The sequence below is a fragment of the Antechinus flavipes genome, chromosome 1 (assembly GCF_016432865.1).
Source record: "Antechinus flavipes isolate AdamAnt ecotype Samford, QLD, Australia chromosome 1, AdamAnt_v2, whole genome shotgun sequence".
In the NCBI taxonomy this organism is placed as follows: Eukaryota; Metazoa; Chordata; class Mammalia; order Dasyuromorphia; family Dasyuridae; genus Antechinus; species Antechinus flavipes.
In genome coordinates, this window is record NC_067398.1 from 654528312 (window position 1) to 654543101 (window position 14790).

The window sequence follows — 14790 nt, forward strand, 5'->3', positions numbered from 1 at the left end:
GAGGCGTTCCTGGGGCCACGCGAGCGCTGCCTGCGGCCCCCGGCGTGGCACCCCGACCCTGGGCCCTGGGGGAGCTCCCGGTCACCCGGAACCTGCCGCCGCTGGGACGCGGCTGGCTGGCTCCAGCCGGTCCTGGGCCTATTGTTCCACAGCCCCGCGCCGTCCCCTTGCCCTGGAGGCCAGGCTGTGAGAGCCCCCCGGGACCCCCAAGAAACCAGCCCTTCTTCCTAAGCGTTCCCCGTTACAAGGTTGGACACTGCGGGGTGAAGGGGAGAGAAAAGCGGAGGACGGGGAACTCCCTCTTACTAACTGGTGAATTAATCAAAGGTGCCCTCTCTTGTCCACCCAGCAGAGGAGGGACAAATAGGAACTTGGACAGACACACACAGGCAGGACAGGATGGGGGAGGGGTCTCCTAGATGAGGCTTTCAGGGAACATCAGGGCGGCCTCGCCCTCCGCTGGGGCCTGAGAACGGTTCTCGGGCCTATGACCCCGCGCCCCCTTTGGACCCTTCCCCGTGCTCCCAGCTCCCGGCGCCGCTCCCAGCTGTTCCACTTCTTTCCCCGGAGCTGGGAGTGGGCCCGACGGGGTGGGGGAGCGGCAGGCTGGGCGCTCCAGGACAGGGGCTGGCCCCCTAGCACTGCTCCCCCCCTCTCCTCTCCCCCCCGCAGACACAGCTCTCTGCCCCCCTCCCCATGGCCAGACCCTGGGAAAGAGGCTCTGGGACCGACTGGCAAGAGAAGTGGGACTCTGCTGGCCTCCACCGCCTGCCCAACGGCCTTTCCCGTCCTCCCCCTTTCTTTCTTTCCTGCTTTCTGCGGTGGCCTCAGAATTCCTGTTTACTCGGGTCCATCTCTTTCCCTAGGTCTTCCTCCTCTTCCTCCTCCCTGAGCACAGATTTCCCAGAACCCGGGGCCTCCGAGGTGAAAGGAAGCCCCTTATCACTAAAACCCAACCTCCCCGACACGCCCCAAAGCCCCACATGAAGCCTCCCAAGGAAGCCGACTCCTGGGGAAGGTTTCCCCGAGGCCCAAATCCGCCAGAGTCCGCGGCTTCTCCACACTGAACGCTCGCAGCTCTTTCCCTCGATCCTCGGTGAACGCAAGCGCCTTCGCCATCTTGGTTCCTTCTTCCGGACGCGCACCAGAGCACCAACGGCCCCTAACATGTGGCCCACGGGACTGGCCACAACAGGAGGAGGATCACTTCCATGTTCCAGAGGCTCACGTGGCCTGAAAAGGCCTGAGATTTATCTTATTTTTCAACTAGCCTATCATGCTACAGTCACTTTCAGGGAGCTTCTGGTCCACTAAAACCCCCAGACCTTCTGCAGCACAGCCACACTCCACACATCTTGTACTTGGGGAGTCTTTTTTTAATCCTATTAAAAGAGTTAATATATTTTTATATTTCTCAACTACATTTCCTTTCTTCCATTTGACTAAGATGCCATCCAACATGGCAGCCATCACCCTTAGCTTTGGCACCTGTAAATCCGGGGTTAATGCCAGCAACACCTTAACCAACATCACTGATGTAATACTGTAAAAACCGTAAATCCCATATGCAGATCCATAAGTTCAAGTCTGTCTCTGTCCTGAGTAGCATTTAAACCTCTGGGTTAAAAGCAGATTTCTGGGAGTACTCCCTTGAAGATCACCTCCTATCTACTCTGTGGGTCTGGATGTCCAAACAGGTGCATCTCACCACCGGGCTCCTATCGCCATCTTTTCCACTAAAATAGCATGAGCCACTTTAACAAACAGCAGCCTTAGAAATAAAATGAAGGGAAAAATCAAAAAAAAAAAAAAAAAAAGAGGGAAAATAGAGAATTTAAGTAAACTACGTAGCAGCATCTCCCCATCTGTCTGTTAAAAATTACCCTCAGCCTTATTTCCTTATCTCGATTCAATTCCCCAAATCAAGTGCCTACTGTGTCCCGGACACTGGGGCTAGGAGTGAGGGACACAAGTGCAAGGACCGGAACAACCCCTGCCCTTAAGGAGCCTGCCTGGAAGTCAGTCTGATAGAAGGGAAACGGAGGAGGTGAGTCGTAGTGTAAGTGACTGGGGAGAATCGGGAATATGGAGGAACTGGCAGCAGAATTCAGCTGTAGAGGCTCCTAAGGTTTCTGAGAGGTAGAGATGAGCCAGAGACTCATTCGGGTCAGGGAATCTCCCACAGAAATGTCGATGGAGTCTCCGCTTCAGGGGATGTTCACACTCCAGCAGCACTGGGAGAACGAGTTCAGAAATTCAATAAATATGATTTAAGTGCCCACTATGTACCAGGCATGGTGCTAGGGATAGGTCTCAGACCTGCAATTTCAGGGATTTAGTAATTTCCCAAGGAAGATACTCTCTCTACCAATGGAGATGCACGTTCTCTACAACTTGATCTTAAAGAGATGCAAAATCACCTAAAAGTTCACAGATTTGTCACAAGGTCAAGTGTGTTTGAGGCAACATTTGAATTCAGGGCTTTTTGGTCCTGGGAGCCAAGGGCACCTCTCTTATCCACTCTTCCACAAGGACAAAACTGAAAACTACACCTATTCTTTAAAAGTTTACGTTCTTCCTTTGATTTATTTATTTTTAATTTTTAAAATTTAAACAAGTTTTTTTTTCCTTCTGATCTGATTTTTCTTGTGCAGCAAGATAACTGTATAACTATGTATACATCTATTGGATTTAACATATATTTTAACATAGTTAACATGTATTGGACTACCTGCCATGGGGAAGGGGGAGGGGGTAGAAGGAGGGGAAAAGTTGGAACAGAAGATTATGTCAGTTTTGAAAATTTACCCATGTATGTTTTGTAAATGAAAAGCTTTAATAACTTTTTAAAATCTAAACTCAAATACTCAATAAAAAGGATTGTACCTGAAACTGTAACTCCCGATTCTGTACAGTTTGCTGGAGCACAGGATGTTGAAGTAGAGGTACACCATGCACTCAGTAAGTGGATACAAAGTAATTTACGAGATGGGGGAAGAAGGGGTGACTACCTGGGGGTGGGAGGGAGACTGAGAAAAGGCAGGCTATGGAAGGGAGTCGTAGCAAGGCTAGGAAGATGGGTGAGAGCCAGGTCACACTAGCTGATTGCAGCTTATTCTGGAGCCAGTGGGGAACCACTGGAGGGTTCTAAGAAAGGGAATGATACAGTAGTGAGCCCCAGGAAGAGAATTCTGGCAGCTCTGTGGAGGCTGGATCAGGGGGGACAGGCTGGGAACTGGGAGACTAAGAGCAGGAGGCTCTTACAGAAGGCTGAGAATGAGGAGCTATGTATTTGGAAAGAAGGAGTATAGTGGGTAATGGTAGAGGTGGATGGAAGAAAGGGAAAGAGAAAGAGGGAGAAAAAAGAAAATAAAGGAGAGAAGAGAGGAAGGAAAAAAAGAGGGAAGGAAGGGGAAAAGGAAAAGAAAAGGAAGGGGAAGAAAGAATGAAAGAAAGAAAAAGGAAGAAGGGAAGGGTAGATAAAAGAAAAGAGGAAAGGAAAGGAAAGAAAGTGAAATGAGGAAGGGAAGGAAGGAAGAAAAGAGGAGAGGGAAGCAAAGGAAAGAAAGGAAAAAGAGAAAGGAAGAGCGATGGGAGGAAGAAAGAAAGCAAAAGAGTGAAAAAAAGGGAAAGGAAAAAAGAGAAAGGAAGATAAAGGAGGGAGGGAAGGAAAGAGGGAGATGAATGAAGAAAGAATGAAAAGAGAGAGAGAAGGAAGAAAAAAGATAGGAGGAGAGAAAAGAAAGAACATCAATTACATTTTTAAAAATACATAAAAGGTAAGGAGACCCAAACAGGAGAATTTTATTATTTTAATGTAAAACTTAATATATACTTTAAAAAAAACCTATATGCCATAGAGGTTCACATAGTTCAGATATTATAATATTCTTTTTTGTTCTTTGAATATTCTATTTTTCATGTTTGTCATGGAAGGCCTGAAAATGCCAGACTAAAGAGTTTATATTTTATTCTTGAGCTAATGGAGAACCACTGGAAGTTGCTGTTTCATGTTTACTGATGACTGAATTCAGAATAAAAAATAATTTGAAAAGAAAAAGAAAGGGACTAATTATAGAGATCAATGGTGAAGAAGGTAACTAGATGGCATAGCCCAAAGCACATTTAATTCTGGAGTCAAGAATATCTAACTTCAAATCTGGCCTCAATCACTTAACCTTTCTGTCTCAGTTCCCACTTCTGTAAAATGGAGATAAATAATAACACCTCCTTTCGGGTTGTTATGAGGGTCAAAAGAGATAGTATTTGTAAAGTGCCTGGCACACAGTAAATGCTATTTAAATGTGATTATAATTCCAAGTGTCTCAGGCTGGGGTAACAGAGAAATCGTTTGAGCAACCTTAAAGCCCCACCTAAGTGCTAGCTGTTATTATGTCCTGTCTGCAGCATTCACCCCTTCCTCCAGTGCTTCTTCTTTCTCTCTGGATTTCTGTGGCACTGCCCCTGACTAGTTCTCTTGCTAATCCTTTGCTAGCCCATCATCCACATCTCTCCCACCTCCTCCCATCCAAGTGTGGCCTCTAACCCCAAGGCTCAGTCTTCTCTTCCCATACTACTAAAGTGAAGCTTAACAGCTACTTCAGTGATCTACGCAGATGACTCCCAGATTCTGGTTCTGGCCCTCGCTTCTAATCCAGTCCCTCATCAGCTCTCCCCTGGATTTCAGTAACTGCCTTAATTGAGCTTCCTACCTCCACTCTTCTTAGAGCACATCACTCCCCTGATCAATAAACTGCAGTGGCTCCCTATTATCTCTGGGATCACATTCAAACTATGATGGCAGTTAAAGCCTTTCACAAACTGGCTCCAAATTTATCACTCATGGCTCTCCTTCACACACTGTTTCAGTCAAACTGGCCCTCCCACAGTGTGCTTCTCCTCTAAGATATTCCATCCCCAGTTTCTGTCATCTTGACACAATTGATGCCCCATGCTGGGATAGGGTTAAGGTTAACCCTTTCCTACCTGGACTTAGACTCTCCAGCTTCCTTCCAAAATCAGGTGCCCCTCCCTACCCGAGCCCTTTCTCCATCACCAAGGCTGCCAGTGCTTTCTGAAGCCAAAGGATTTTAGATTTGTTTTCTATTTCCATTCTATTCTAAAATATTCCATTTTCTATATATGTACACTTTGTTTTCTCAGATAAAACACAAGCCCCTTGAGGGCGGGGAGGCCTTTATTTCGGTCTTTGTATCCCCAGTGCCTGGCACATAAATAGATTCTTAATAACTGTTTGCTGATGCTTTTTTCTGATCTCTTTACCCAATCCCAGAGACTGGGGGCAGAGGGAGCTGAATAAACACCTGTGCATTTCTGCTACTTGCTAGCTGTGTATCTTTGGACAAGTCAGTTAACTTAAAGGCTTAAACTACACAGCTTTGGGGTCCATTCTAGGATCTGAAGGAAAACAGATTTCTGGGGGCCCCAAGCGGGGGACAGGCCAATGGAGAGAGTCAGCAGGGTCTGATTTTTCATGTTCTGTGGCTTGCTGTCCCTTCTGACCCCCAAGATCTTTTTTGACCACCTTTACATTGGCATTTTCTGTTAAACTTCAGGAGTAGAAAAGGCTTCCTTCTTAACTCTAATCCAAGCCCCAACTGTATATTCTTTGGGACGGGGCACAAAGCACTTGAGCCCAAGAGGGACACAGAAGAGCCAAGGCAAGTGAAATATCATTCCCAGTGGGCTCATACTTTTGTCTGTTTCCTGCCTCAGCCCCCAGGGACAGGGAGCAATGAGCCCCTGTATCCATGGGGACCCGTACACTGTACCGTGGGCTTCTGGTACCCTGTGGTGCCTGGTGCCCAGATCCCCCTGGGAGGCAGCTGGTGACTGGAGCCTGCGCTCCCCCTCCCCCAGCCCCCACTGCCTCTGTTGGCCAGCTGGGCCTGACACGGCCTCCCTCCCCATCCCCCTCACTGCCTCAGCCTCATTGGGACTGCCAGATCGCAGCATCCTGTTTCAGAGGCGATCTCTTCCCTCAGACTAGGAGCAGGCGCTACTCGGCTCTTTCCCTGCTCACCCAAGTTGCTCCTTCTGTCTCCGACTTGTGTATTTCCAGGGCCAAGGCCCAGGCGGCTCTTTCCCAAGCCTGAATTCTGCAAGGGCAAGGCCGGCTCCCTGTGACCCCCAGCCTGTCCCTAACAGGTGGGCCTGGCTGGGCCCCTGCCCCCCCAGCGCTGGTCGGGGTGACTCTGGGACAGAAGCTAGGACCTTTATGTATCACCCTTTCCATCAGTAAAAGGCTGGGGTGGAAAGAAGCCAAAAGATGCATCTCTGAGGATGAAGGGCGTGGGGCGGCTGCAAAGTCCTGGCTCAGCGCCTCAGTCTGGCCTGGGAAGTTTGGCCCATCTCATCCCAGCGGGCGTTAGAGATAGCCCATCACCACCAGCAAGGGCCCGGCAACTTTTGGAATCACAAGACTCCACCTTCCCCCTCCTCCAGGCTGGGCCGGGCGACTTGAGACCGAAAGCAAAAGGGAAAAGAAAGGGGGATCCACCGAGAGGCAGAGAAAGGGACTGGAGGGGGCCATGCCTGTTTGCCTAGCTGCAGCCGCTTCCCAAACTGTCACTCTCTCCACTTTCTTGCAGCGTCCCCGGCCCGCGGAGCCCCGGCCCCTCCCCAGCCTCGCCACGGTGTGTGTGCGCCGGGCTAAGCCGCCTCTGAGTCTCAGGGGAACAGCGGGGCTCATTCCTGACCCAGGAGGGCGCAGAGAGGGGCCAAAGTCGGCCCTGGAGACGCCGTCCCTTCCCCCCACTCCCAGCTGGTCCCCGGGCTCGGGCGGTGCAGAAGCTACCCTCCTCCGTCCCTCCCTCCAGGACAGGCTCGGGAGGAAAGGGAGCAGGAAATGGGAGCAGGAGAGCGGGGGAGGCTGGTCCGAGGGATGGACCCGGGGGAGGGCGCGCGACTGGTCGGACTGGCGGACCCACAGAGAAACTGGTCGGTTTCCTCCAGCCTGTGGGGACAATTGGGGGCCGTGAAGGGGGGAGGGCGGAGGCTTGCTGGCCCCTGGAACCCGACGGCGTGAAGGAAGGGGTAGGGCGCGATCGAATGGACCCCCAACTCCGGCCGCCCGCCAGTCTCCAGAAACCCAAGAAAGGGCGCACGGCCGTGGACCCCCACGCGAGGGAGGCGGGGCTCCGGGCACGTGGCGGGGGCTCGGCCACCGCCCCGCCCCCCGTCCGAAGGGGCCCGGGGGACCGGGGGCGGGCGAGCCGGGGGCCCAGCGGTTACCTGTTGATCTTGTGCGCGAAGGCGCGGCGCTCGGAGGCCGCCATGGGGGCGCGGGGGAGAGGCGCCGCTCGTCGGTCCGTCAGTCCACCCGCGGCTCCGCGCTCGCAGCCGCCCCAGCTGCTGCACAGCTCCCTGCCTGCCTGCCTGCCTGCCTGCCTGCCTGCCGGCCACCCTGGGCTGGACGGGGCGGGCCGGGGCGGGCCGGGGGCGGGGCCCTTCCGGGTGCCCGAGGCCGGCTCCGTGCTGCCCCCTGCAGACCCGCGCCCCAGCTCCGCAGCCCTCCACCCGGGAGCTCGCCCGCTGCTTGTCCAATCCACGCATTCTACCGCGGAGGAAACTGAGGCCCCGGAGAGGAAGGGAGGGGACTTTCCATCCAGCTATCCCGATCCCAGCCGGTGTTTCTGACGCACCGTCCGACCCACGATGGGCATTCATTCAAAACTTTTCATCCGTCCACCCTCGATAATAAATATTTCTAGACGTAATGGGGTTCCGGTCCCTTCTCTACCGCGCACAAATCGATACTCCTCCCCCACCGTCCCACCCCCATCCCCGGGACCTTTCCCCTGGGAGTACCTCCATCAGAATTAGGTATCTTTCTTCCCCATTAGACTGGGAGTTCCTTGAGGCAAGATCATGTTTTTACCTTCCTTTTATTTTATTTTGTCTTTTATTTTTTAATAATAGCTTTTTATTTTCAAAATAATGCAAAGATAATTTTCAACATTCACTCTTGCAAAACCTTATGTTCCAAATTTTTTTCTCCCTCCTTTCCTTCCCCCCTCCTAGACACCTTCTCCCCTAGACAGCAATTAATCCAACAGAGGTTAATCATGTGCAATTCTTCTAAACAAATTTCCTCATTTATCATGCTGCACAAGAAAAATCAGATTAAAATGTTACCTTTATTTTATTCCAGGCCTTTAGCACGGTGCTTGACTCAGCATAATCTCTTTTAAAATGCTTATAGAGTAACTGACTCCTAAAGCACAGATGACCCCACTTACCCGCCCACCCCAAGAATCTCAAGAGCTTCTTCATTGACTCTAGGATAAAATATAGCCTTTTGTGTTTGCAGATCCAGAGACTTGCCTAGTGCCAGGGACTTGTCTAATGCCAGGCACATAGTAGGTGCTTAATAATAACTAACTAATAACTTATCTGATCCTCACAACAATTCTGGCACATGGGTACTATTATTATCCCATTTTACAGATGAAGAAATTGAAGTAAACAGGTTAGGTGACTAGCCTAGGCTCACAAAGTTAATAAATATCAGAGATAAGATTTGAGCCCATTATCTTTCTGACTCCTTTCTTCCCTCCCCACTTCCTCCATATCCACTAAACCACTTAGTTTACGGTTGAATGAATGAATTCATTAACTTAAAGCATTGATTAGGCACCTACTGTACTTACAGTCATTATCTTCACAGAGCTCAAGTTTAGTAGAGGGTAAGATACATACATAAAAGAAATAACTAAAATACAATTTTCCACAAGTTCAATTTCACAAATATTTAGTGTCTACTACATGCCAGGCCCTGAGATTGCAAAGACAAAACCCTGCCCTCAAGAAAAGAAAAACGCATTAATTAAGCACCTTCTATTTGCTAGGCGCTGTGCACTTTACAAATATTGTTTGAAAATCACAACAACATTAGGAGAAAGCTGGTATTTTTATCCCCATTTTACAGTTGAGAAAACTGGGGCAGCTAAGTTAAAGGTCTTGCCCAAGCTCAGTAAACATCTGAGAGAGGATCCATACCTGGGTTTTCAGATTCTAGTCTCAGCTTTGTATCCATTGCTCCACTCAGCTGCATGCATTTCATTGACAGTAAACATATTTACAAATCAATAAATACCAAGTCATTTTGGGAAGGTCAGGTCAAGGCAACAAGCATTTATTAAGCACTTACTGTATGTAAGATACTATCCCAAGTTATAGAGATACAAAGAAAGGCCTTTTAGAAGTAATCCTTAAAGGCACCTAAGGAAGGGAAGAGGGAGGGTGTTCTGGAATGGGAGATTGGGACTGGAAAGGCTCTGAGACAAAGAGTACTGGAACTCAGAATGCCCTCGACTCAGAGTTATGTGAAATCGGCTTGGGAAAGTAGGCTCAGCCAGACTGAAAAGGACTTTAAGTGCTGAAAAGAACTCAGAGATCATGGGGAGTCCCTCACTTGTGGGAGGAGGGGACATGGTTAGACCGGGATGTGCTTTTAGCCACTCCAAGCTGTGTCTGCAGTGACACAAACAAGTCTGCCTCTGTTACTTTTCTGCTTAACAAGCTCCATTAGCTCTCCCAGCATCGGATACAAACATTCCCAGCTGGGCCAGACTTGTCATACATTCCTCCCCTTCACACTCTAGCTGCTCCTCATGTACAACATCCCTTCTTCAGTCTCAGTGCCTTTTGCACCGGCTGTGCTTGTGCCTGGAATACACGCCCTCTTTACCTTTCATTCTTAGAATCCCCTCAAAGCTGAACAAAGAGAAGCTTTTCCTCACCTCCCACGCTCCAAAGAAACGACCTGATCTTTGGTCAGGGAAGCACCTGCTTCCATGCGTACAAGTTGTTTCAGCCTTCTCTGAAAGCAGACGCTGTTTTAGTTTTGTTTTTGTGAACCTCCTGCTTGGGAGAGTACCTGGCCCAGAGGAGATACTTACCGATAATACTGACAATGTACTGATAATAAAGACTTACTGACGGAGGGGATGCCCATTAGTTGAGGAATGGCTGAATAAGTTGTGGTATATGAATGTAATGGAATATTACTGTTCTGTAAGAAACAGATTTCAGAAAGGCCTAGAGAGACTTACATGAACTGATGCTAAGTGAAGTGAGTAGAACCCAGCAACAAGATTACGTGATGATCAACTGTGATGAACTTGACTCTTTTCAACAATAAAGTGATTCAGGCCAATTCCAATGGACTTATGATAGGAAGAGCCATCTGTATCCAGAGAGAGGACCATGGGGACTGAATGTGGATCACAACATAGTATTTTCACCTTTTTGGCTTCCTTTTTTTTTCTCATTTTTCTCCTTGTTGATCTGATTTTTTTTGTGCAGAATGATAAATGTAGAAATATGTTTAGAAGAATTACACACATCTAACTTATACATATTTGCTGTCTAGAGAAAGGGCTAGGGGAAAAGGGAGGGAGAAAAGTTCAGAACACAAAGTTTTGCAAGGATGAATGCTGAAAACTATTTTTACATGTATTTTGAAATAAAAAGCTACTATTTAAAAAAAGAAGAAAAAAAATACTGATGGATTGGTTTATAGTAGGAGCTCTTGGAGCCAAATGTGTACTCCTGCCTATGGGTCATGTTAAAGAAGATTATCTACAGATCATCATGGAGATTTTGACCCTTGTGGAGGAGCCTTCGATCATTTTGAGACTGCTAGATCTCCCTGGGACTTTTACTATTAATTTTTGGTGAAGCACTCAGAATTAAGTAACTCATTCAGGGTCATACAACTAGTGTCAAGTATCTAAGGCTACACGTTATATTAAAGTGAGTTAGAGGATTTTTCTCCATCTCCTGCTCCCCAACCAGCACATGACAAGAGAACATGAGCCTAGGTAAGTTTGAAACTGAAGTTTAAGAATGTCTGATTTGACCTTCTACAGACATCTCAAACTAATCATGTTCAAAACTGACCTCCTTATTCCCCCCCCTCAAACACTCTCTTTCACTATTAAGGGCACCATCATATTTCTAGTTGAAACCTAGGGTCATCCTTGACTAACTTTCCCTCCTACCCCATGCAACTGGTTCTGTTGATGCTACTTTCACGATATATATTTACAATATTTTCGCAATATATATCTGTTATATATTCCCTTTTCTCCTCTGGCATTGCTACCAACCTGGTATAGCCCATTTCATCTCATTGCATTGACCTGTTAATTGGTCTTCCTTCTCAAGTTCATCCCTTCCTCATCTGTCAAAAAGTTCAGATTTGACCATGTCCCTTTCAATCTGCTCAAGTTGCTTCCTATTAATTACATAGGATTGAATATAAAGTTCTCAGTTTGGCTTAAAAAGCGCTTCATAACTACGCCTCCTTTTTTGTTGTTATTGTTCAGTTCTGTCCATTTCTTCATAATCTCATTTGGGATTTTCTTAGCAAAAAAAGAAAAAAATTTCTTTTTTCCAGCTCATTGTACAGAGGAAACTAAGGTAAACAGAATCCTAAGTGACTTGCCCAGGATCACATAGCTAGTAAGTCTCTGAGGTCAGATTTGAATTCATGAAAATGAGTCTTCTTGACCCCAGCCCCAAATCTCTACCTGCTACCTCTACCAGCTGCTCTCTACCCTTCTGATATAAATACTATATCTAAATTTTGCATAAAAGATTTTTCTTGAGGTTCAGTGCTGAGAAGGGAACAGGGTTGTGAGGATGAATGCTTAACTGGCTCTCCAAAAATGAGCCCTTCATGTTTTCTAACATTTACTCTGTGTTACTTACACTTTCTCCATCATTTTTTGAAGTCTAGAAACCAGCAAAACAAAAAATTAAGCTCTGATTTGTAATTAATTTTGAAGGGGCAAATGCCTAGTGTGAAAATTTAACAAACAGCTCTCCTGAGCTGATTCTAGCTGGTTCTAGTCTTAGAGGGTGAGAAAAGACCAATTCCTTTTGAGATCAGGCTTACCCCCAGGGTAAATACTCCTTTGGGAAGAAGACCTCCTTTAGGTATGGGCAACAGGTTATAGATTAGGATAGTATTTGAGCAAAAACACAGGGTTGAGAAATTGTATACCTAAGAAATGAGTGAAAGTGAGTGTTTCTGCAGGACTGTTTCATCTCTGAGGGAACCTCAGACACCCCGGAAGTCACCACAGAGGGGTTTCCCTTTTGTTCGGATTTTTCTTTCACAGCATGACTAATATGAAAAAATGTTTAAAATGATTGAAGATGTATGATGTATATCAGATTGCTTACTGTCTTGGGGAGGAGGAGGAAAGGGAAGGAGAAAAAATTTGGAATTCAAAATCTTACAAAAATGAATGTGTAAAATTATCTTTATGTGTAATTGGAAAAATAAAAAAAAAGTTTTACCACAGGGATAAGCAGATTTGGGAAACACCATGAAATAACTTGGTATATACACAGGTGTACAGGTTTGAACTGTGAGATACAAACTTCCTGTCTGTATGTAAAGGATCACAGTTTTGAATAACTGCTTTGGGCTTTGGGTTTCTGATTCCCATGCAGGTGAGTGACAGCTGACTTTGAGATTGGATCTTCTGGTTTTTGGGAGACCATAAACTGCCAAAGTCAAGATCTTTCCTTGGGACAAGTACCAGAGAAGGAAGAACTAAAATCATGACTACATCTCCCCTAAATCTGTGTCAGCTGGAGGTCAAAATGGAGATCAGCGTTGCAGAACATGTGAGACAGTTACTATGATTGTTGGTGAAGTTGTGAGTCATAAGGAAAAATTTGTTCTCTAGCCATGTTTCCCTTGATTTCTACTGGGAAACAGCAAGAGCCAAATTGGGGTCCTAGGCAATCCCTTTCTATGAATCTGTGGGTGAGAGTGGTTTGGGAACTTCTCCAATTCCCTGGAATAACTGGGAGGATGAACAGGAATAGGAAGTAGATGGCTGTATATAGGAGGATTTGATCTTTTTTTCTTTTCCATTTTCACTGCTTAAGAAATAGTCAATAAACATTTGTTATGTGCCTAATATGTGCCGGGAATTATGTTAAGTGCTAGAAATACAATCAGAAAAAGAAAGGCAATCCCTGCTATCAAAAAGTTTACAATCTAATGGGGCAAGACTATATATATATAGAAAAGGAAGCTAGCTAGAGAAGAAACTTAGGTTATTGAGAAGATCTTGATTATTAAAGTTAAAAAAATTAAAATTTTTATTAAAATTATAAAAATTTAAATAAGCACAGGAACCAATTTGTTTTGTTGTCATTACTGTGGTACTCCAAATATTAGAGAACAAAAGAAGTTTCCTAGTTATATAAGAGGAATTAGGAGAAATATGAGTATGTATGTGAACTGAAACAGAATAAAGAAAGCAGAACTAAAGAAACTCTGTGAACAGTGTGGATGGAAACAATGAAAGCTGAATTCAAATGAAAGTCAATGACCAATTTTGGTTTCAAGAGATAGTGGATGAAACATAACTTCCTTCAACTCCATTAACAGCAAGAGAGTGGGGGTGGGGATGGGGAGAGAACTACAGATGAAGAACAATGCATACAATTACAGGTGATGTCATATCAATTCTTATCTAATGGTTAAAGCTGGGAGAGTTGGTGCTTTGTGCTGAGTTAGCTGGGGTTGCCTTAATATGTCTAGTGGTTTTGAAGAAGTGGGTGAGCTTTTCTGGTGTGTTTGAGAGGGTCCTAGGTTATACATGGTGGTCCTGGTAGGCCTTGACTCCTTAGGAGAGATTCAGATCTGAGTTATGTGCAATAGATCCTTTGGGATTTCTCAAAGATAGCCAAAAGGGGTTCTGCGCTGTGGTTGATGCCATCTGGGTGGTATGGTGGCTGGGAATGGCCTTGAGTCACTTGGCCCAGGAAATCTGTGGCAGAATATAAACTCCTTGAAGGCAGGCATTATTTTTATTTGACCTCTGAGCTTTGCACAATAATAGGTATTTGTTGGATGAGAGTATTTGCTTTTGCTTAATTATTTTGTTACAAAGAAGAGTTCATTGTGGGCATTAGGGTAGATCAGAAATTACTATAATGTAAAAAATGCCACAAAAATGAAAAATCAATTAAGTTGAAAAAAATAAAAGGAAATTGCAAGTCATATTGGCTATGAGGCAGGAAGTAGACCACCAAAAGACCAAGATGGGACAGGAAAGACTCTAAATCTCCAAACAGTGGGAATTAAATGTTTCCTTCTCAAAAAACTAAAAATAGATGACCATCAGTCAGTTGAATAAATAACTAAGCAAATTGTGGCATGTGAATGTAATGGAATATTACTGTGTTTCAAGAGACAAAGAATATATATGTACTGAGTGTGTCCTGACTTAAAGCTCATGCCCCTACAAGCTACATTCCTCCTATTTGTTAGGGAAGTGACCAGTGACTTGCAACCAAGTTCCATTTTAACAACAGATACCTTCTACAAAGAAATATTTGTTTCAAATATATAGCAAGAACAAACAAACAAACATTTTCACTGGTACTTCCAGGGCATACTCTTCCTTTTACCATTTTTGTCTTTGGGGGGAAAATAGTCTCAAAACTTAGTTTATCTCCTATATAACATTGGATCTTCCAAATTCATATCCCTAGTTTGGATTAGTGCTGGATGAGTTCTTCAGGTGGGCTGGGGTCTTGAAGAGTCATCTCAAAGGCTGCTATGGGGCAACCTAGATTACAATTCCTATATTCTTGTGAAAAAAAAAACACAAAAAATTTAATAACTAAGCTTTTACCCTATAAAGAGAGATCATACAATTCCCTCCTTTGTACAACTGGGGGACTCATATACAGGTACACTTGGTTGTTGTGTTGGTTAGTTTCCTGAATTAT

The 14790-nt window shown here is 45.7% G+C and overlaps 1 protein-coding gene across 6 annotated transcripts in view; it reads right to left on the reverse strand.

Annotated features, from left to right (window-relative positions):
* DOCK6 (dedicator of cytokinesis 6) overlaps positions 1–7380 on the reverse strand; it is a 50285-nt gene extending 42905 nt beyond the window's left edge. For 4 of the 6 annotated variants that reach the window (XM_051971561.1, XM_051971559.1, XM_051971560.1 and 1 more), the window contains exon 1: positions 7255–7379. In XM_051971561.1, the coding sequence (XP_051827521.1) occupies positions 7255–7298 (44 nt within the window). In that variant the 5' untranslated portion in view covers positions 7299–7379. Of the gene's footprint in view, positions 1–7254 lie in introns of all 6 variants that reach the window. The other 2 variants (XM_051971557.1, XM_051971556.1) reach the window with 1 other exon arrangement.
* Between the last annotated feature and the right edge of the window lie 7410 nt (positions 7381–14790).